Source organism: Rousettus aegyptiacus, unplaced genomic scaffold, assembly GCF_014176215.1.
Source record: "Rousettus aegyptiacus isolate mRouAeg1 unplaced genomic scaffold, mRouAeg1.p scaffold_m13_p_4, whole genome shotgun sequence".
Lineage (NCBI taxonomy): Eukaryota > Metazoa > Chordata > Mammalia > Chiroptera > Pteropodidae > Rousettus > Rousettus aegyptiacus.
The window spans coordinates 127,639,073-127,663,294 of NW_023416307.1; the positions used below are offsets into that span (position 1 = coordinate 127,639,073).

The 24,222-nt window shown below is 37.3% G+C and overlaps 1 protein-coding gene across 4 annotated transcripts in view; it reads left to right on the plus strand.

The window, feature by feature from the left end:
* STAG1 (stromal antigen 1) overlaps positions 1 to 24,222 on the plus strand; it is a 344,141-nt gene that overhangs the window by 207,145 nt on the left and 112,774 nt on the right. For all 4 annotated transcript variants that reach the window (XM_036218531.1, XM_036218530.1, XM_036218532.1 and 1 more), the window contains one exon: positions 14,451 to 14,574. In XM_036218531.1, the coding sequence (XP_036074424.1) occupies positions 14,451 to 14,574 (124 nt within the window). The remainder of the gene's footprint in view (positions 1 to 14,450; positions 14,575 to 24,222) is intronic.

Sequence of the window (24,222 nt, forward strand, 5' to 3'; positions counted from 1 at the left end):
TTCAGTCCATTTTGAGTTTATTCTTATATGCGGTGTAAGAAAGTGATCCAGTTTCACTTTTTTGCATGTATGCGTCCAGTTTTCCCAGCACCATTTATTGAATAACAGTCTTTGCCCCGTTCTTGCCCTGTTTGGCGGAGATTAATTGACCACATAGGCATGAGTTTATTTCTGGGATCCCTATTCTGTTCCATTGATCTGTGTGTCTGTTTTTGTGCCAGCACCTGCCGTTCTGATTACTATATAGCCTTGTAGCATAGTTTGATATCTGGCAGCATGGTACCTCCATCTTTGTCCTTCTTTCTCAAGACGGCTGTGGCTGTTCGGGGTCTTCTGTGCTTCCATATATATTTTAGAATTATTTGTTCTAGTGCTGTGAAAAATGCCATTGGTATTTTGATAGGGATTGCATTAAATCTACAGGTCGCTTTTGGTAGTATGGACATTTCAACCATGCTAATTCTTCCTATCCATGAGCCCGGTACATGCTTCCATTTATTTGTATCTTTTCACTTTCTTTCTTCAGTGTTGTATAATTTTACGAGTACAAGTCTTTTTTTACACCCTTTGTTAAATTTATTCCTAGGTGTTAAAATTTTTTTATTATGTAATTGTAAATGGGATCGTTTTCTTAATTTCTCTTTCCGACAGTTTGTAATTGGTGTATAAAAATGCTACGGATTTCTGAATATTAGTTTTGTACCCTGTTACTTTACTAAATTCATTTACCAGTTCTAAAAGATTTTTGGTATAGTCTTTAGTGTTCTCTCTATATAGTATCGTGCCATCTGCAAACAATGACAGTTTTACTTCTTCCTTTCCAATTTAGATGCCTTTTATTTCTTTTACTGTCTGATTGCTGTGGCTAGGACGTCCAATACTATGTTGAATAAAAGTGGTGAAAGTGAACATCCTTGTCTTGTTGCTGATCTGAAGGAAAACGCTTTTAGCTTTGCACCGTTGAGTGTGATGTTAACCGTGAGTCTGTCACACACGGCCTCCATTAGTATGTTCCTCCTATTCCCACTTTGCTAAGAGTTTTTATCATAAATGGATGCTGGGTTTTGTCAAATGCCTTTTCTGCATCTACTGATATGATCATATGGTTTTTATCTTTCATTTTACGTGGTGTATCCCGTTCACTGATTCGCAGATTCCGAACCTTGCACTGCAGAAATAAATCCTGCTTGACTGTGGTATTTGATCTTCTTACTGTATTGCTGAATTTGGGTTGTTAATATTTTGCTGAGGATTTTTGCATCTATGTTCATCAGGGGTATCGGCCTGTAATTTTCATTTTTTGTCATGTCTTTGGCTTTGGAATCAGGGTAATGCTGGCCTCGTAAAATGAGGTCGGGAGCCTTCCATCCTCTTGAATTTTCTGGAATAGTTTGAGAAGGAGAAGTGTTAATTCTCCTTTGAACGTGTAGTAAAATTCACTTGTGAAGCCACCAGGTCCAGGACTTTTGTTCGTCGGGAGTTTCTTGACTACTGATTCCATTTCATTAGTAGTTGTCAGTCTTTTTAGATTTTGTTTCTTCTTGGAAGACTGTATGTTTCTGGTAATTTATCCATTTCTTCCAGGTTGTCCTATTTCTTGGCGTGTAACTTGTTCGTAGCATTTTCTCACAATCCTTTTGATTTCTGTGGTGTCAGTTTTCACTTCTTTTATTTCTGATTTTGTTTATTTTGGTCCTCTATCTGTTTTCCTTGATGAGTCTGGTTAAGGGTTTATCAATTTTGTTTATCTTTGCAAAGAATCAGCTCTTGGTTTCAATGATCTTTTGCATTGTCTTTTTCACCTCATTCATTTATTTTCACTCTAATTTTTGTTATTTCCTTTCATCTCACTTTGAGCCTTGTAGTTTCCTTAGGAGTAATGTTAGATTATTTATTTGAGGTTTTTCTTTTTCTTTTTTTTTTTTTTTTCCTAATTGTCTTTGTATTATTTTTAATTTTCCTCTTAGTACCGTTTTCCACTGTGTCCCACAGGTTATGGGTTATTGTGTTTTTGTTTTCATTTTTATGTAAATCTCCTTTACCAGATTGGGGATATTTCAGTCATTATTTTTTCAGTTTTGATTCCTTGCTCTCTCTCTTCTGGTATCTCTATGATTTGAATGTTGTTACACTTGATGTTGTCACAGAGATCCCATAAACTACCCTCATTTATTTTTTATTTTTTATATTTGCTGTTCAAATTGGGAAGTTTCTGCTACCTGGTCTTCCAAATTGCTGATTCTATCCTCTGCTTTTTTAAATCTGATGTTGATTCTCTTTAATTATTCCGTATTACAGTATTATATCCTCATCTTGACTAGTTCTTTTTTATGGTTTCTGTCTCTTTGTGTAAGTTCTCACCGAATTCATCTATTCCTCCCCTTAGTTCATTGAGCATTCTTATAACCAGTGTTTTTAATATTATATATGGTAGATTGCTTGCCCCCATTTCATTGAGTTCTTTTTCTGTAGTTTTTCCTCTTCTTTAATTCGGACATATTTGTTCGTCTTCATTTTTGCTGCCTCCTTGTGTTTGTTTCTATGTATTATTGCTGCTATATCTCCCAGTCTTGGCAGGGTGACCTTAGTAGGTGCTGTGAGGGGATCCAGTAGCATAGTTTCTCTGGTCACCTTTGCCAGGTGCTCCAGGGTTGCCCCTTGTGTTAGTAGTTTGTGTTCTACTGTTCAGTCTTGATAGCTGTTCATACATCAGTAGGTGGGATTGACCCCCAGATTACCTGGTTGTAAAGACTGGTCTTGAATATAGCAAATCAACTATTATGAGTGGGCTGACCCCATGGAGAGGGATTCATTTTATCAGGGCTCTTGTACCTGCAGAGTCCACCCTTTGGGTATGTCGTTTGTGGAACTAATTGGGTGCTGTTCCGGTGTAATCTGAACCCAATCACCAGCTGTGTTGGCTCTGGGTCTCTTGAGAAGGGCTCTGGTACAGGCCAGGTTGCCACTGCCTGCGCCCAGCCCTGGGCAACCGGATAGGAGCTACAGTGTGATTGCAGTTGGTCTCTCTGCGCTGGGGTTGGTGGTGCCTGGGAGAAGCTATGTTGTAACCTGAGTCTGGCTATCACTTATAAGGGCTTGGGACTTCTTAGCAAGAATTATAGAACACGCCAAGGCCAACTGTTGCTTGTTTGTTTTTGTGGACCTTTGAAAGATTTTAGGAAAGTTTTGCAGCACAGGCTGAAGCCAGTCACTTGTGAGGAAAAGCTGCTGAAAGATGTTAAAGCTGGAATGTATTTTGGTTGGGGTGGGGTCTCAGGGAAGCATTTGGTTGGAACGAGCGGTGATAGGATGATAGAGACTCAGATTTGGTGCCTGCTCACGCCTCAGGCTAGGTGGGCAAAGTACTCAAGTAAGTAATGATGGCACCTGCACTTTCCTCTGTCCTGGCTGGAGAGAGCTTCTCCTCCAGCCCTCACCATGTAGCCACACAATTCGCTTCCTCCTTATTTGTCCCTTGCACTTATTGAGCTGCTGTTCCTTCACTAACACTTATGGCAAGTGTTTGTGAGTGAATCCTTTAAGCAGATGCTTGCTTCTACAGTAGCCTTTCATCTCACCCAGTTGGCATCGCCATTGGTTTTCACAGCCAGATGTTGTGGGGACTCCTCTTTCCAGCTTTGGTGCTCCTGCCTTGTGTGGGTCTGAAATTCCTCAGTCCTCACAGGGTCCTCTGCTGCCAAGATATCCCTCCTTATTCTTAACCACCACACCATACACACAGATGTGAGACCAGCCCATTTCATGTCTCCTCCCACCTACCAATCTTGATATGACTTCCCCTTAATTTTTTTAGTTTTAAGAGCTTTGTTAAGCCAATCCTCAGGTGGTTCTCAAAAATTGTTGTTCTATAATTTATTATAATTTTGATGTGGTCATGAGAGGAGGAGGCCAGCCTGGCATTTACCTTCTCCACTATCTTGACTAAAAGTACTCCTTTTCATTTTCTTAATGATACCTTTTGAAGAGCAAAAGTTTTCAATTTAAGTCACTTCTCTATTTTTCTTCTGTGGTTATGCTTTGGATATCATATCTGGGAACATTTTGCCTTACCCCAAAATTTCTTCTCTGTTTTATTTTAGAAGATGAATCATTTAGTCTTTTTTAGTTAAGGTATAGAAATTATATTTAAAGTTTGTGTATTTCTTTCTGGTGTGATAATAAGGGTTTATTGCACATGGATATTCATTTGTTCAAGCACCATTCTTGTCCAACAGAGTTACCTCGGTACTGTTCTTGAAAATCAAGTGACCATAAATGTAAGGTTTTATTTCTGGATTTTCTAATCTTCTATCCTTACACCCATACCACCTGTATTGATTACATTAGCTTTAGAGTAAGTTTTTTTTAAAGCTTTATTAAGTTGTAATTGACATATAACCTATAAGTTTAAGGTATACTATATAATGATTTGATACACATTATATATTGTGAAATAATTACCACAGTAAGGTTTGTTAACATCTCCATCACATCAACTAAATTAGTTTTTTGTTTATGTGTAGTGAAGAAATTTAATATTCACTCTCTTGGTAACTTTCAGGTATGTAATACAGTATTGTTTTCTATAGTCACCATACTATACATTAGATCCACAGAATTGATTCATCTTGTAATGGAAAGTTTATACTCTTTGACCAATGTTTTTCTATTTTTCCCTTCACCCAGCCTCTGGAAGCCACCCTTCTACTCTCTGTTTCTTTGAGTTTAACTTTTTAAAATTCTATAACAATTTTGAGGTCCTTTGCAGAATCAGCTTGTCAATTTTTACACAGAAGCTTGCTAGAATTTTAATGGAGGATATAGTGACTTTGTAAATCATGTTTGGAGAGAATTTCCTCTCTCAACAATATTGACTCTTTCAAGCTACGAATATACATTATATCTTAATTTATTTATATATTCTTTAATTTCTTTTAACATTTTACTGTTTTTTTTCAGTATGCAAGTCTTATACTGCTTTTGTTAAATTTTTTCTAAGTGATCATATTTTATGCGATTGTAAATGGAAATATTTTCTTAATTTCTCCCTTACTAATACCAAAAAATACAATTATTTTTATCTCTTGAAAATTAAAAAAATGATTTTACCTTTTCTATCATTTTAGAGTTTTTTTGTTATTGTTTTCTGGAGTTTTTATGTGGCTTATTTAAGATTTGATATATACAGGATCATATGTGAATAAACACAGTTTTAATTCTTCCTATTTATGTCTTTAATTTTTTTTTTCTTATTGTACTGGCTAGAATCTTCTGTACAATACTGAATAAATGTGAAAGTGGACAGGTTTGCTTTGTTCCTGATTGTAAGGGGAAAACAATCAGTCTTTAAGATTAAGTATGATGTTAAGTATGATGTAAGTTCTACATTGCTGCCCTTTAGTAGGATGAGAAAATACTCTTCTAGCTTAATTTGTTGGTTATATTTATCATGATTGATTGATTTTGTTTGCTTTTTCTGTTTTGATATAATAATATAGGCATTTTCCTTTATTCTGTGAATATAATGTATTGTTACATTCATTGATTTTCAGATACTAGACCAATCTTGCATTCTGGGGAAAATTCCATATACTTATGTCATATAGCCCTTTTTATATGCTTCTGGATTCAGTTTGGTGGTATTTTATTCAGGATTTTTGTGTTTACTTTTATAATGATAATACTTGGTTACTAGCCTCATAGAAGACCCACAAAGAAGTGTTCCCTTGTGATTTGTTTTCTGAAGTCTTAAATGCAACCACAGCAAAGAGATAACTAACTACAAAGGATACAAGATAAGAATTACAGCAGATCTCTTTCTCTTTGGAAATGAGGCAAACCAGAGATAGTGGATCAATTCCTTTAAAGTACTAAAAATACAATGTCAACTTAGAATTACATACCGAGAGAAAACATCTTTCAGAAATGAAGGTGAGAGTGAAATGGTTGGAAAATTGTCTCCCCCTAAAACAACTAAAAAGGCAAAAAGCAGTTATTTCAGTTTTATGGAAATCGACAAAAAATTAAGCACTTAGTTATAAAAAGCTGAACTTTGGGTTAAAATGGTACAAACCTGTGGCATTCTGATATGGAACTCAACCCTTCAAACAACCTAAAATCCACTAGATGTAGTAGAGTTACCAGGGTTGGGGATGTCTGTGAAAACCACTTGTTTGAATGCTGAGGGAACTAACTTGATTTGGAACTAAACGCTATCTAGCATACACCCTTTACATAGGATTTGAAAAGATGAGAGAGGTATTGGAAAGAAGTAATATTAATGAGATAACTGCAATGTTACCAAATTGGTTTTTTCCCCTGTGTACTGCCATATACTAACACTTAACACTCTCTAAGATATTTATTTTAATCATTTTTCTGTACATTATGATCTCTATTCTCAAGTTCTTGTCCACAGTCTAATAAAGGATACTGTATACCTTTTCAGTAACTCTTTCAGCTATTCCATTCTCCCCTAAGCTATTTCAAAAAAATGTTCTGTTTTGGAAAATGTAAATTTTTTTAATCCAAACATTAGTGACATACTTGGTTGAGATATGAATTCATTGTGTACTACAATTTAGATAACAGTTCTTTTTGAAGCTTGCAGTTATTTCTCACTCAAGAGCTCTTATGAGATTCCTTGTACATTTGAGAGATAATTGTGTCAAAACAGCCATATGAGCCAAGAGTTAGTCTCTGAAATTTGTAATGTAGTCATTTAGTCAACTTTTATACTAGCAGAGAACTTGTAAGAGTAGTACATGAAACATTTAATTAAACGTAATTAAATTTAAATTTCATTTTATTTGTAAGCAGAAAGTATTTTAATTTCATCTGCCAATAAAGTAATCCAAAAAGGAAAACTTAAATCCAGATATTAAATTATATCGTCTTGTCTCCCAAAAAAGACAGCTTTACAGTGAGAATCAGTAAATTAGATATGTTTTTCATGGGAATGAACATAATTATTTTTTATGCTATAAAATGGAGTTACAACAAAGGATTAATTGCCCTAGAGTAATTCTTTTCTAGTTTTATTTTTCTCTCTTTGAGTTCACAGAGAGAGTTTGAGTTTCTCTCTTTGTTGACTTTATTTTAGTTGTTCATTTCAAGGCTCCAATACCGGAATGCTATTAGAATTAGCCCATCTTACAATTGTCTTATACCTTTCCTCTTGTCTTAACTAACTTCTTTGCTCTCTATTTTAATTTTCACTTTGGAAACTCCCAGACATTTGGAGCTAAATATTTCTAAGTGGAGTGAGGCCATTGGAAATTGGGTGTTAAAAAGAAATTTAATATGAAAACTGAGGATTGGAGGACTCTTATGCATAAGAAAAATATCTGTATATCAAAAGATATGTTGTAATCAAATCAGGGAATAATTAAAAGCATACTGCATTTTTATTTTATGCTTCATCTACTTAAATAGGATGTTAGTTCTTACAGGTCAAGAAAGCTATATCTGATAATAAGAGGATATGACAGGAATTAAGGAAGAACTGAGACTTCATTTCAGCTTGAAAGAATAATCATTGTAGGTAATCAGAATAGAATTAAGGACATTACAGGCAAGGGATGCCATAGACATAGATGCTGATGCATTAGAGCTATTTGGACTACAGTCTTTTATGGACCAGATTGCAAGAAGATTTGTTATAGGTAGATTGGTAAAAGCCTTTAATAATAATAAAATCTTATAATAATAAGATTATCTTTTGTCATGTAACAAATACCCCAAAATTTAGCAATGTAAAACAAACATTTGTTATATCGTAGTTTCTATGGAACAAGAATCTGGTAGCTGCCTAGCTAAGTGGTTCTGGTTTAAGTTCTCTCATCAGACTATAATCAAGACTTTGGTTGAGGTTATCGTCATTTGAAGGCTTAACTGGGGTTGGAATATCTGCTTCTAATAATGCTTTCTTACATGGCTGGTGTCAGAAGACCTGTTACCACACGGAGTTCTGTATAGGGCCACAAGAGTGTCTTCAAGACATGGCAGATGGCTTTCCTTCAAGAGAGAGAACAAAACAGAAGTCACAATGTCTTTTTCACCTAGTCTCAGAAGTTAAAATTCCTGTTTCCACTACATTACCCTTGTTAGAAACAAGTTACTATGTACACCAACATTCTAGATAAGAAGAATTTGCCTTCTTCAAAAGGAATATTAACCAAGAATCTGTGGACATATATTAAAACCACCATAAAGAAGTTCTAATTTTTACTCTATAGTGTGTGATTATGTAATATAACTACATGTAGAGAATGATTAATTTTAGCATGATGGTATCAGCAGCCAAAGTGGATTGGAGCTTCAGAATCCAAATAGTAAACAGATCATCTAGGGACTTTTAATAGTAGCAGAATGGAATGTCTGGCCGTACATTATAAGTCAAATTGTAAGTCTACAAAAGACATTTGAATTTTTAAAGTTAAGGTGGGAGGTGTCAGATTGGCATCTTAAGTAGGCAAGGAGCTGTGTTCCGTATTGTAAGCTTTAAGGAGTCCATTAGTTGAGACAGGAAGGCATTAGAAATTAGGCTTAGATTTAGAGATAGTTATAATAAAAGATTTTCAAGACAGTTTCCCTACTGAAATAAAGCTAAACATTTCTATTCCTGAGCCTTGGAAATTAGCCACCCATAATCTCAATGTCAATGGTCATGGTATTGATAATGGTAATGCCAGTGTCAATGAATGGAAGAATGAGCTCTGTATATATGAAGTTACTGTCCTTAGTCGTCACTATAGTTTGAATCAGCGTACCATACCTATTCATGTTGTCCTTAGTCTGCTACCCAGAGAATGTTTAATAAAAATGTAGCCTAGTATTTTCTGTGTTTTTGTTTTAGGATTTTTATAACGATAATATAGCAGAGAATAAGTGCAGCAGATTTCTGGGAAATGACTACTTGATAGGACTAAGAAAGCTAAAATGCTGTGATTTGGGTGTTTTGTGGTTGTGTTTTGTTTTTCTGGAGGGGATGGCTGTTTTATATTTGCTGTTATTTGCTTTTATTTGTACAGCCCAGTAGAGGACAGTGTATGAACTAGCAGTTCACAGAAATGGAAATTTATATTAAATAGTAGAACAATATGAAGTGACAGGCAAGGATGTTTGAATCCCTAACTTATGTAGAAATTGGTTAATACTAATAAAGCTAAAAACATGTATTTCTTCTCACCCAATAATATCACTTCTAGGTATAAAAGCTGTCGGTGTCCTACAATCAGGTACACAGTGTTTCAATAAAAATAACTCACTTGCCTTGTCATGTGCAAAGCACTTTAGTATTTTCTATCTGAATACTTTTATGTTTTTGATGCCACTCACTAAATTTATCTCATAATAGGCAATGATGCACTGTTTGAAAAACACTACCCTATGGAAACTCTCACACATGTGCACTAGGAGGCATGTACAAGAATGTTCGTGGCATTTCATTGTTAATAACAGCAAAAACTTAGAAACAATATGTCTGCCAGTGAATGTAATTTGTAACATTATAGAAAGGAACACTGAACATCAGCTAAAACAAATATATGAACTGTATGAATCAGTATGTATAAGTGGTAAAACATTGTTTGTGAAAAAAGCAAATCGGAGAGGGTGCCAATAGGATTAGCTATGTAAAACAACATGTATAAAGTTAAAGTATAAAGGTATAGATGGAAATGACAGTCATTGAATCAAGGACAGTCATTTATTTGGGGGGGGGGAGGAGATGCATCAGAAAGAGGTGTATAGGAAATTTCAACTATAATATTTTATTTCTTAACAGCATTGGATACATGTATATTCATTGTATTGTCTTTAACTTTTTTTATATCTGAAATTTTAAATACACCAAAAAAAAGAAATGTCTTTGAGCTATTCACATTCTGTATCATAAAGGTCTAGGAACATCCTTTCACAGTTGTAGACAACCTACTTTTTATACTCTATTGTCTGTAAAGGATGATATTGTTGATTCTTAAAAGATAATAGTAAATAGACTAGATTCAAGATGGCATATAAGGTAAAGGCTGTATACCTGTAGCAACCACACCAAAATTATAACAAAACTAAAGAGCAGCCAGTATGTGAAGTCGCCAGAGGTCTGACTGAACAGAAGCCCTACAATTAGATCACCTCAAATAATAGGTCACCTCAAAATGATAGGAGGGGTGGAGACGTGAAATGGCCTGGTTCCACGCCCGGGCTGAGTGTGGCAATTAAGAATGGGGGTTGGGGAGTGAAGAGGAGGGAAGTAGGTAAGTGGGGTAAAGGGATCAAATATGTGGTGACAGAAAGAAATCTAACCATGGGAGGTGAACAACAAATATATATATACACACACATAATACATACACATACACACACACACACACACAATACATATGTGTGTGTGTGTGTGTGTGTGTGTGTGTGTGTGTGTGTGTGTATCAGGAGGGCTGTCTTGACTATAGAGCCACCTCCCCCACCAGAGGAGGGAGGGTTTCCATCCACATACTGGGCTCGCCAGGGTTCCAGTGCCAGGAAGGGAAGCCCCCATAACCTCTGGCTATGAAAACCAGTGGAAATTGCGGCTCAGTGAGACAGAAGGCTGCAGAAAGCAGAGACCTTTCTCTTAAAGGGCCCGCACCTGGTCTTACTCGCTGATAGACTTGCTTGCTCTAAGCTCCAGCACTGGGGCAGCTGCTCAAGGGGCAGCAGGGACAAACAGGGAGGTGCTAAGCAGTTGGGTTTCAGGGCAAAGGCTAGAGGGGTGCTGGCTCACAGACACAAGTACAGGCAGAAGCTATTTTCCCTTTGTTGAGCCCTGCCCCCTTACCAGCCTGCAGATGCAGGGCCCATCAACCTGAAAAACACAAGTCTCTCTGCCCAAGGAATTCCCTGAGACTCCGCCTTTCCCAACTTGTGGGGCTACACAAGCTACTTCCAGTGGTTTATTCCATACCAATGAGCTGTCTTGGCTCCTGCTGCAAACTTTAATAAAATCTCTCAGAGGCTTACAGACCAAAAATAGCATCTGACCTCAGCATACACCGTATCTCTTGCTAAGTAGCCCCAAGCCCTGCATCACTGGCAGCTGGCCTCAGTTTCAAACTTGTCCCCTCAAGGCACCTATAAGCCCAGCGTAGGTGGAAACAATATGTGGGTTGCTTAGTGACTCTTACTAGGTGGCCCCAGAGGTGCACAGGCTGTGGCTGACCTTGACCTGCAATTGGACATCTCCCCCAGGACTGTGCCACTGAGCCCCATAGCAGACCTGCTACATAAAGGCACTCTACTAAGATTGGGAGACTTAGGAGCCCTACCCAAAATATAGAAACAGACACAGAGAGACAGCCAGACTGAGGAGACAAAGAAGCGTGTCCCACGTGAAAGAATTAAAGAAAGAATTCACCAAAATGGAAATAAGCAGATGTAGAGTTCAAAACACTGGTTATAATGTTGCTCAAGGAATTTAGGAAAAGAGTAACTCAGTGAGAACTTTAAAAAAACAGATACACATAAAAATGGAGATGGAAAACAAAAGGGAGCCAGTCAGAAAGGAAGAATACAATATCTGAGGTGAAAAGTACATTAGAGGAAATTGAGTGGATGAGACAGAAGATCGAATCAGTGACATAGAAGATGGCGCAGCAAAGGACACCCAATCAGAACAGAAAAAAGAAACAAGAATCCAAAAATGATAGTTTAAGAAGCCTCTTGAACAACATCAAGTGTAACAACATTCACATCACTGAGGTACCAGAAGGAGAAGAGAGAGCACAAGAAATTGAAAACCTATTTGAAGAAATAACAAAAACTCCCCTAACTGGTGAAGGAAATAGATGTACAACCCCAGGAAATTCAGAGAGTCCCAAACAAGATGAACTCAAAGAGGCCTGCACCAAGACACATCATAATTAAAATGCTAAAGTTTAAATTCAAAGAGAATCTTAAAAGCACAAGAAAAAAAAGTTACATAGAAGGGAATATCCATAAGAATGTCAGCTGATTTCTCAACAGAAACTTTAAAGGCCAGAAGGGCTTGGCACATAATATTCAAAGTGATGAAAACCTGCTACCAAGATTACTTTACCTAACAAAGTTATCATTTAGAATTGAAGGACAGATAGTTTCCCAGACAAGAAAAAGCTAAAGGAGTTCATCACCTTCAAACCTGTATTATAGGAAATGTTGGAGGGACTTTTTTAAGAAGTAGAAAAAGATAATGTTTCAGAAGTCTAAATAAAGAATGGCAGTAGCTACATATCTATCAACAAGTACTTCAAAAGATAGGATGGCTGAATGAATAAGAAAACAAGACCCTTATAAATTCTGCCTGCAAGGGAACGCACATCAGATTCAAAGACACACAGAGACTAAAAGTAAGGGGATGGAAAAAGATATTTCATGATTGACACAGAGGGTATTATGCTGAGTAGAGTAAATTAGAGGAAGACAAATGCCTTATGATTGTACGTATATGTGGAATCTAAAAAGCAAAATAAACAAACAGAACCAAACTTATAGATACAGATAACATTTTGAGGGTTCCAGATGGGTGGGGGATTGTTGGGGCAGTGAAAAAAGGGGAAGCGATTAAGAACTACAGATTGGTAGTTACACAGTAGTCATGGAGATAGAAAGTATAGTATAAGGAATATAGCCAATAATATTGCGATAACTATGTATGGTGAGGATTTATTGAGGTGATCACTTTGTGAGTAGAAAGTGTAGTATAAGGAATATAGCCAATAATATTGTAATAACTATGTATGGTGAGGATTTATTGGGGTGATCACTTTGTGAGTTATGTAGATATCTCACTGTGTTGTACACCTGAAACAAATATAGTATTGTATGCCAACTATAAACTGAAAAATAAAAATTATTATTAAATAATAATATTTAATATTGCTTCCTACAAATATAAGCTCTATTGTTTTGTTATTTGATTGTTCAGTATTAAAGGAAATATCCATATTTTAAAAAAAGATTATAATAGTAAGTAAACATTTATGGAAGTTTTATAAGGTACCAGGCACAGTGCTAAGTCTTTTACTTTTATTAAGTGATTTTATTCTCACAATAACTCTGTGAGTTCTAGGTACAGTTATTATCCATGTTTTACAGATGAGGAGATCTAAGAAAGAGGAATATAACTTGCCTAAAGCCACACAGCTTAGTAAAAGCAGAGCCAGGATTTGAACTCAAATGTCTTGCTTCAAGGCCTGTACCATTAGCCTCTATGCTGTAGATTCTCTCCATGAAAAAAAAGGTATAAACAAAATAATATAGGAAAACTAAAGGTTGTGGTAGGTAATATGGCTTTGAAAGAGATTCTCACATTTTTATTCATAAGCAGTGACAGGGACATAGAAGGAACTGAGATTTATTAGAGCAGAGAATGAAATATTAGAATGTTAACAAAGAGCAGCTAATAATCCTAGACAAGTCCCCTGCAAATAAAAAAGAAAAAGAAAAACTAAGAAAAGCTCCTTAATTAACATTAAGATTCCAGCTACATTATTGTCAGATTAATTAATTGTCTGATTGCCTTGGAGAATTGAAAGTTGCCTAAATTTTTGTGTTACTCATATATGGTGAATTCAGAAATTTTGAAGATCAATCTGCAAAAGAAAGTTATAATTCACTTTGTTGTACTAATTTATTTATTTTAAGCTAGAGCTGATAACCTATTGAAAGATAAGATTAAAATATTAACATTATATTTGTGCATGGTTTACAGATTTGAGAGTAGGAAAATTTCAAGAGGGTAAGTTAAGTACTTACTTACACTGAGATGAAAAGCCATCTGGGCACAGAGCCAGAAACCTGACTTTTGTGGTTTGGTTCCATCACTAGTTCACTGTGTAGTCACCAAAATTGTTCCTGTTGTGACTAAATGCGTGAACTATTTCTGTGCAATTATATCAAGGTTTTGGTTTTTGCAGATTGTCATACAAGTAATGTTTGCTTCTGAAATATTGTCTCATAGATACTAATTTATGTCTTGGCCATAAAAATTATTTTCTTTTAATTTATTAGATGTATACCAGCTTAGAAATATCCATTTATTAGGGATATAATTTTTTGTGTTCTATGTTATTTTGTATTTGGGTGTTGGTAGTCTGGTTTTTTCAGAAGATTTTTACATGTTTGTTGACTCCACAATAGTTGTGAGGCTTTCAGAAAGGTCCCAATGCAATTTCCTACTTCAATGAATATAGAGCAGTTGAGTTAAAATAAGGTGATTTTTAGAAACATTATTTTTCAGCTCGGTACCGGTACTTTTTATTCCACAGATTTCTTATAAAACATAGAAGTTAGTCAAGTTGAAGACCTTTTAGAGAGCAGATACAAATACAAGAGTAGGAATAATGTTAATATTTATTGGTTACTGAAAATGAGTATGAAGTACATTTTAGCTTTTCATATTAATCAGAGATTTCTCTCTTTTTTTCTTACAGAGATGCTATTGCTGAGATTAGAGCCATTTGTATTGAAGAAATTGGGGTATGGATGAAAATGTATAGTGATGCCTTCCTAAATGACAGTTACCTAAAATATGTTGGTTGGACTCTTCATGACAGAGTAAGTTACTTTGTTCCTCACTTTGATGGAAGGTGTGCTTGTCTCATTACTAGATAAGATTTGTAATAATATGGAAATCTAAGATGATATAGCCAAGTAACTATTCACTTGATGGTCATGATGAAACTTGAGACATTCGCCCAAATGTGAAAATCTTTCTTAGTTATAATTCTTGTCTTAAAACAAGACACAATCTGATACATATAAAGTTTTAAGAGACTGTCTTATCCCAAGAAGCTAATTATAATCTTTTTTTGTAGTTCGGAATCAAAAGAGATTCCTTGTTTTCTTTTAACATATAAAAATTAAATAAGCTTTATTGTTTTGAATTCTTCAGGGTCATACCACAGGAGGTTTTTTTATCTTAGTTGAATGGATTTGTTGGATGCTAGAATATTTGATCTAAAAATATATTTCCATAAGAAAAGGCTCTATATTAAAAGGAATCCCACATTATTGAGACCTGAGTAAGTAATCCTCAAAATAATCAAGGGTAGGAGTGATAAATTATTGGAATTTTTATATCGAACGACCTGACAATCTATGACTTGAATTGCCCGTATATTCACAAATAGGAAATAGTATACCAATTTACTTTAAATTCCATTCTTTGAATAGTTGAAATTATAGCAAATATTAGAAGACACTTTGTTTTTATTTTTTTTAATATTTATTTTTCAATTATAGTTGACATATAATATTATATTAGTTAGAGGTATACAGCACAGTGATTAGACAGGTATGTAGCTCACAGAGTGATCACACAATAAATCTAGTACCCCTCTGATACCGTACATAGTTATTACAATATTATTGACTGTATTCCTTATGCTGTACTTTCTCTCTCCCTAACTATTTTGTAACTACCAATTTGTACTTCTTAATTCCTTCTCCCTTTTTCACTGACCACCCCCATCTGGTAACCTTGAAAATGTTCTCTGTATCTATGAGTTTGTTTTGTGGGTGGGGGCTGGGAGTGAGTTTATTTTCTTTAGATTGAACTTGTACATATGGCATTTGTCTTTATCTGAATTACTCCACTCAGCACAATACCCTCTAGGTCCAACATGAAATATCTTTTTCCATCCCTTTGCTTTCATCTGTATGCCTATTTTAATCTGAAGTCTCTCTTGTAGACAGCCCATGTAAAGATCTTGTTTTCTTATCCATTCAGCTACCCTATTTTTGATTGGAACATTTAATTCTTTTTCGTTTGAAGTACTCGTTGCCATTCATTATTCGTATTTTTGATATATATTTTTTCTTCTTAAAAAAGTCCCTGTAACATTTTCTGTAATACTAGCTTGGTGGTGATGAACTCCTTTAGCTTTTCTTGTTTGGGAAGCTTGTTATCTGCCCTTCAATTCTAAATGATAGCTTTGCCACAAGGGGTAATCTTGGTTGTTGGTCCTTGCTTTTCATCACTGAATATTTTGTGCCAAGCCCTTCTGCCCTGCAAAGTTTCTGTTGAGATATTGGCTGATAGTCTTATGGGAGTTCCCTTGTAGGTAACTAATTGCTTTTTCTTGCTGCTTTTAAGATTCTCTGTCTTTAACCATTGGCATTTTAATTATGATGTGTCTTCACGTGGGCCTCATCTTGTTTAGGACTCTCTGAACTTCCTGAGGTTGTATGTGTATTTCCTTCACCAGGTTAGGAAAGTTTTCCATCATTATTTCTTCAGATAGGTTTTCAATTTCCTGCTCGCTCTCTCTTCTCCTTCTGATACTCCTATGATGTGAATGTTGTTACGCTTGATGTTGTCCAGAGGCTCCTTAATCTATATTCATTTTTGGATTCTTTTTTTCTTGTTTCTGTTCTGATTAGATGTTCTCTGCTATCCCATCCTCTAAATAGCTGATTTCTTTGCTTTATCCACTCTTTTGATTCTCTCTAATATACTCTTCATCTCAGATATTGTATTTTTTATTTCTGACTGGCTCCCTATTATGTTTCCCACCTCCATTTTTATGTTTTCTCTTTGATAAAGTTTTCACTGAGTTCATTTACTCTTCCCCTAAGTTCTTTGAGCATTCTTAAAACCAAATGTCTTGAACTCGGCATCTGGTAGATTGCCAGTCTCCATTTAATTGAGTTCTTTTTTTGGAGCTTTGCTCTGTTCTTTCATTTGGGACATGTTATTTTGTCTCCCCATTTTGACTGCCTCCCTCTGTCTGTTTCTATGTGTTAGGTAGGGCTTTAAGTCCCCTGGTCTTAGCAGAGTGGCTTTATGTAGTAGGTATCCTGTGGGGCCCAGAGGTATAGTCCTGGGAGGGGTCCAGCTGCAAGTCATGTTCAACTGCAACCTGTGTACCTCTGGGGATACCTGGTAAGAGTCATCAAGTAATCTGCAGATAGCTGCCACCTGTGCTGGGCTTTTAGATGCCTTGAGAGGCCATGCCAGGAACCAAGGCCACTAGTGGTGTTTTGTGACTACACAGGAAGAGGTGCTGGTCACGCTGAGGCCAGATGCTGCTTTTTTTGGTTTTATGAGTCTTTGAGAGATTTTAGTAAAGTCTTTAGCAAGAGCCAAGACAGGCCATTTATATGGAATAAACCACTGGAAGCAGCTTGGATGAGCTCACAAGTTGGGAGAGGCAGAGTCTCAGGGAATCCCCTGGGCGGAGCAACCTGTGTTATCCAGGTTGATAGTGACTTTGATGTGGTGGGACCTGCATCATATGCTACAAGAGTGAAAGGCTCAACAAAGGAACAGTAGATACTGCCAGAAGATCTGTGTAGGCTAAAGCTGTCGCTCCAGCCCTCACCTTGAAACCCAGCAACTCAGTGTCTCCCTGTATATTCCTGGCACCCCTCGAGCAGCTTCCCAGTGCTGGATCTCAAAGCAAGTGAGTCTGTCAGTGAGTACATATGGGCATAGGCCCTTTTAAGGGGAACCCTTACAACTCTCACAGTCCTCTGTCTTACTTAGCCAAAATCTCCACTGGTTTTCGCAGCCAGAGGTTGTCAGGACTTATCTTCCTGACACTGGAACCCTTGGCTGGGAAGCCTGGTGTACAGCCAGGACCCCTCACTCAAGTGTGCCAGGATTACCCTCCTGATTTTGTATCACCACATGCAGTTGTGAGGTTGGGCCTTTTTGTCTTTATACTTCCTGCCCATTTGAGATGTCCTGTTATTTTTGTCTTTAACCAGACCTCAGGCGACTCCGCATGACGCTTGCTCTGTAATTTTATTATAATTTTGGTGTGGTCGCAAAAGTAGGCGTGCACAGCATCTATCTTCTACACCATCTTGACCAGTCCTTGAAGACATTTTATTTTTTAATGCAGTTACATTCTTAAATTTTTAAGTTAAATTTCTCAGTATTTTAAGACTTTATCTTACCATTAGCAGCTTGTAAAGCATTTACTTTTAAAACAGCAATATGCTAAGTATTATTAAAGATATTTTGAAAACCACAGAGTTACATAAATTATAATAAAAGGTCCCAAGAGAACTTACAGGCTATTTTTGCTGTAAGAGAGAGTTCATTTTGCACAGAGATCGTCACAAGTTGGTTGCTCAGCTTCACAGTTGATCATTTTTAATGGATTTAAAAGAGTTGTTCTCCTCTACTTCATTTGGAGGAAAATTTAGTTAGTACATAGTGAATATTTTCCTGAATATTTATCTTCTCTAGGTGTTTATATCCTTTCCTCTGCACTAATAAATCCCAAGCTTGATTCTGTTTTCTTTGTTTAATCATCTCGTGGAATTGGGATCCTTCACATCTAAGCCAGTCTCAGGTTTATCCAACTAAATAAGTCTACAGCGTGAGAGAATGTAGCATTGTACAGTATATCCTTAAGCATGTACACACTGTTAAACCTAACAGAACGGATTTTTTTTTGGAATAAATTTAGTATCCTGCATTTTTATTCCTCACTACTACCATATTAGTTTTCTTCCTCCTTACAGTTCTTTTATAGAGTGTTCTACTAGATTAAAATGGCAATAACAATTACCATTTTCACAGAACATATGATGACCACATATTATTGGAATAACACCGATTTGATGTGAGTTATCAAAGAACAACTATCATTTTAAAGTAAATCACTGTTTGTTCATAGAAATCCTCTTTAAAGGAAGAGGTAGGTTTCTCTTTTATGATGCTGATAAAATCATATAAGCAGTACTGTTTTCACTAGAATGATTTTTAAAAATTATATGATTTCCAATTACTTTATTTATAATGTGGTGTTCCCTTCTAAACTTTCTTATTTGTCATTCCATCTCTAATCTCTTTGTACTTTTTTCCTCTGAGGACTATAGTTTCTCTCCTTTTAGTCTATGTGAAACTGCTCATTCTATAGGATGTGGCTTCTTCTGCCTTCAGACTCATCCTGTACCTTTTCAAATGAGTTGTTAAAACACTTGGTTTTTTTAATATTACATTTTAATTATCAATTGCATTTTTTTTTCAGTTTTGTTGAGATAAAATTGACATATAACATTGTCTTGGCCTCAGATATATATTGTAATGCATTGATATTTCTTCTGTCTTGATTTTAGAATTTTAGAGTCTACCCTCCTAAATAAGACAACTTTTTAAAATATTGCCAATTTATATAAGTATTCTCGTATAAGTTTTAGTCAGTAGAAAGACAAATAATTTCTAGCAAGTAAGGGAGTTATTAGAAATACAAGTTGTCTTTCTGTTGACCAAAAGTTCTTTCTAAATTTTCTACACATTTGTTTTAGTTCTGTCATTATGGGTAACACAGAATCTATCCAATTTAAATACAGCTAAAGTAATCTCTGTGTTCTGGGCTAGATATATTATTCTGTTTTAGTATTTATGCTCATGACAGTAGATTGCCTTACTCTGTCTTTTCCACTTTATCAATATTGCTCTGTCCTGTTTTTGCTTTTAGCTTATATGGTACCATTCTTCTTTGTTGTATATACTTGATTCCTTGTATCAAAATCTCTGTATTGCTTGGGTGGGATCTATTTTCACTCAGTCACCCCATTTCCTCTTCTTTGTGTTGACTCATTTCATATCCTATTTCTCTTAAATTTACCAAAAACTTTTTTAGCTTTGTTTACGTCAAGTAAATGACGTCTGTTGCCTGTCACCAGTTGTAGAAGTTCAAACATTTCTGCTCGCATATTGATATTGGGTTGCCAAGGAAAACACAACACAGTGAAGTACTAGATGGAACAGGGCTTTACTCATGTAGAGGAGGAGCCAAGCAAGATCATTTTTGGTAGTGGGCGTCAGTCCCCCATAACCAGCAGGTCCTTCCCAGAAATCATCGCAGGGCAGTTGCCCTGCATACACCCTTCTTGTGCCACAGAACTAAGAACGCTGTCCCCTTCTTGCAGGGGACAGATTTAGTAGTGGGGTTGGCCAGGTGCCATATGATGCACACACTTCAGCAGAACAAAAGAATACATATTGAACCTGAAACAGGAAAGGTATTCCCATACAGAGTGATAAACCCAGCACAGGCTGTGAGGACTCTTACCTCTTGCTAAGGCAGTGTTCCAGGATCAAGGCCTATCTTATGCAGCCAAGTGGAAGGAGTCAAAAGACTGTTCTCAGGAGACTCCCAACAGTCCACCTCCTACCCCTGCTCAGCTACTGAAATGACAGATAAATCATGTCAAATTCTGTAGGACTATCACCCACATCGAACTTGGAATTAGAGTTGGATCCACCATCAACTTTTGGTTAAGGACAGGTTATACAATGATTTTCCTAGTGCCTATGTACCTATGTACCTATGTACAGTATTAGAATTTGGACAGCAGAATGAAACCAGTGGTTAGTTTGTCTTACGAGGAGGGTAATGTGGGCTACTCTTTAGTCTGTTTGCAAAGTGGGTTCTTTCCAGCCCTCTGTGCAGTTGCTCACATGGACAGGAAGCCATAAAACTATGAAGCAACAGAATCTTTCCCCTGGAGGCAGAAATTCTCTTGCCTATTTTTCTGGTGTCCACAGAGAAATATATAACCCTGAGGGAGGCAGGCGACTCCTATTATCAATTTGTTCTCATAATGCTGACTAGACCAGTTATATACAGCCACAGCCTATCTTTGCCACATGGTTGCAGAGAAAAAAAAAAAAATCAAATGGAACTTCTAAGTCCAAAATGTCTATATAGATCTTAAAAACCATTCTGGTACAAGGGTCTTTTTCTGTCACATTATAGGTAATATTAAAGCAAGGGATTCCAGAGCATGCCTTCATCTGGACCTATATCAAGAATCAGTTAACAGTTTGACCTGTTGATAGCTTGAGGAAGGTCTGAGTGGCATCAGTTTGCCTCCTCTCACTACAGCTATACTAATTTTTTTATTAGGGTGTTCATAGCCATAACAGAAGCTTCTATAGGAATGAAAAGAGGAAAGATGAATGTTCCCACTCTTCTCTCACTCCCTGAATCTCGTGAGACCAGAAATGTCTGGTCTACTACGTGTGGAGCAAACTGTCTATCTCAGTCCTGATGGTACTGCCTTTTTTGGGCACCCAGTGCTGTTGTTGCTTGACCCATACTTTTTGGCCTCAGTTGGCCAGTCCAGGAAGACAGTCATACCCTGCACAAACCCAACATGTCTGATAATGCCATTTACCTATAGAAAGGGTCAGATGTTCCCAGCACCACTAGAAGGATCCTAGCGCCCTAGCACTCCTTGTAGTATCCCATAGGAGGGACATGCCCAAAGGGAAGCATCACATCTTGATTAGAGAGAGTCAAGAAACACTGTCCATCCGGGGTGTTGTGGCAGCCAGAACCACAAACCTGCCAATATGTACCCCCCAAGAGGAAAATATAAAAAAGAATGATTGGTATACTCAGATTGAGATTTTGTGAGTACATCCTAAACATACAGCTACCCAGTCCACTCCCACCCCATCCAAGCTCAGCATTTCCCAACATGTGCCATGATACCATGTTTCCCTTGCATTGGAATGCAGTGTTTAGTAGCAGTACAGCCCTAGTCAGATGGGGGTAGAAATCTACTAGCAGACTATCTTCATACCCTTTCTTTAGTTGCTATTTAAGTTAGCCATTCATTTTTTCAATGGTTTCATTGACATGCTATTGATAAGGTACATTGAAAGTTCATCACATTCCATGAGAGTGTGCCCAATTCTTGTCTTGCTTGGGCAGTGAAAGATGTTCCATAGAGTTAAATTATGTGGGGTATCCAAAAATATGATTGCAATAGTGGTGCCATAGCTTGAGTTGCTGTTAATGGCAGTGAGGCATAAACTGTGCCTAGGGCTGGGTGTGAGAAGCTCAATCTCCTGGAACCAGTGTATCCCAGTCATTGGTTAATATGTCCCAATTCTCCTCTCTGGATGGTTTGAGTACATGGACAGCAATCACAGGAGTTCCATTTATGTTTTGTTTTTTTTTTAAAGGTCCTTTACCATGAGTATCCACACAAATGACAAAAGTGTTTTCTTTCCAGGCAGGGAGCTGCTGCCATAGTTCTTTTCTCGGTACTAAAGATCTTTTGATTGTCTAATCTTTTTGTTGCCATTCTACTGAACAGACGACTAGGCCATTAGGAACAGCCTAAGAGTTGGTAAAAATGTCCCAAGGCATGTTGGTAGGGATTGCCTACCATCACTACAACTCGGAGCTTGACCCATTTGATGGAATGTCCACATCTGCTCTCAGTCAAAAGATGGTCACCCACTGGCCCAACGGTGACTGCCATTCAGCAGACCCCATCTGCCTTTATTTTCACAGAGCTGTCAGTAAACTATGCCATACTGTCAGCAGGTATGCCTTTGAATCTTGGGCCCCAGGTAGCCCCAGAAAGGGCCAAAGCATATCCTGTGAGTTGTATGGGCCTTTCTGACAAGCTGGCTTTTTGCTTATGGAGCCTACTTTTCCCTTGGGATTCTGACTGGGCCCAATCTTGGATATACCAGTTTCATTTTTGATCAAGCTCTGTTGATCCTTTTCAATTTTATTAGTAGTCTTTGTAATCATCCAAGTGAAAATGGACAGTACATGTTGCAGTATCATATGTGGCTCTCCAGCTTCACCACTGCCCAATAGCAAGCAAGGAAGTGTCATTCAAAAGGAATGTGCTGGGTGGCAGCTTCTGAAAGTTTGTGGGTCCAGAATCCAAGAAGCTAGTGCACCCCAGTGGCAGTTTCCAGCTGCCACAGATTCCAAACAGTGTGTGAGGTGGTGAGGGGAGGATGTAGAAACCTGCAGTTCCATTGGGCTAGCAGGCTTTAAGGTCCCACAGGCTGTGCTTAGGCCATGGCTTATTGAATAGCTTCCAAAGACTGCTGCTGCAAAGAGCCTCATTTAAAATTGGCTGCTTTGCAGGTCACTTTGATTAAAGGGGCCAAGAGAGCACCCAAGTGTGATACATGCTGTTTTCATTGCTCAAAGAGACCCACTAGCTGTCGTCTCTGGAATACTTATTTGGCTTCCTGCCCAAATGACTCCAAGGAATTACACCTGCTATGCAAGGCCCTGGATTTTATTTGGATTTATAGTCAAATTGGAGCTCATATTTCTATCACTTAGGTACAGCACTGTAGCCACATGTTTTTTGGTTAGCTCTGCTGTTAGGATATCATTAATATAGTAAATAACTGAAATTTGTTTGGGGCCTTGGGCTTCTTGAAGATCAAGCCCCACCCACTAGTGGCATATTGCAAAGAAATTTCAGTATCACTGTACAAGTAAAGTAAAAATATGTTGAAGGTCATTCTGAGTGAATGCAGATTGGTCCTGAGTCTCATCTTCCAAAGGGATCGAGTAGAAGGGCTTATTCAGGTCAACAACAATGTACTAATTTCCCATTTGGGTTGCCACTCTCTTGGTGATGGTGATAATATCAGGGACTGCTGGGGCCAAAACTAGAACTTTCACATTTAACCTGTGGTAATCAACCTCTAAGCTCTAGAGGCATGCCTGACTGGCCATACTGGGCTGTTGAATTTTCACAGGGTAGTTATCAGCACCGCTGCTTGCATTAAGTCATGGATTAACAGAATAATGTCCTTTTTTCCGCTATATTTTGTTGAACAATGTGCCGTGGTTTGGGCATCTATAGAGTTGACTAGAAATGCACTTGGCCCATTATGATTGAATTTGCCCTTGTGGTGCATGCCCCTTGAAGTGGTGGTAGTGTTCGGTACTGCACACAGCCAAAATGTAAATGTTATGTACTCAAGTGATGGGTACTATCATCAGCACCAGAAATGGTCCAATGAGCTCCATCTACAAATACATGCAGACTTGTCTCCTGTGGGTAACTAACTATACCCTCCTCCAGACTATCCAAAGCCACTATTTTAATTCTATTCCTATGAGGTCCTAGGAGTATTGTCATTTGGACACCAGTATGTATCTAAGAGCCCCATAAAAGTCTGAATTGTATCCCCGCTTTTCCCTGCTATCCTGACAGGGGCATAGGGCTTCTAGTGGGGATCCAAGGGTCTTGACCTCATCCCTAACTATGCTATCTAGCCCTAGACATTTGAATTTGCAAAGCCTCTTCATAAAACAGATGTGCCAGCCATGCTCCATGAGGCTCCCCTGGCTCATGTCTCTATCTGTTCTTCACCTTTCATATATATTTTCAGAGGATTTCATTTCAGTAGTTTCATTTTCAGCAATGCCTTTGGTAGTTTTGCTTAGAGTTAAAACAAACCTC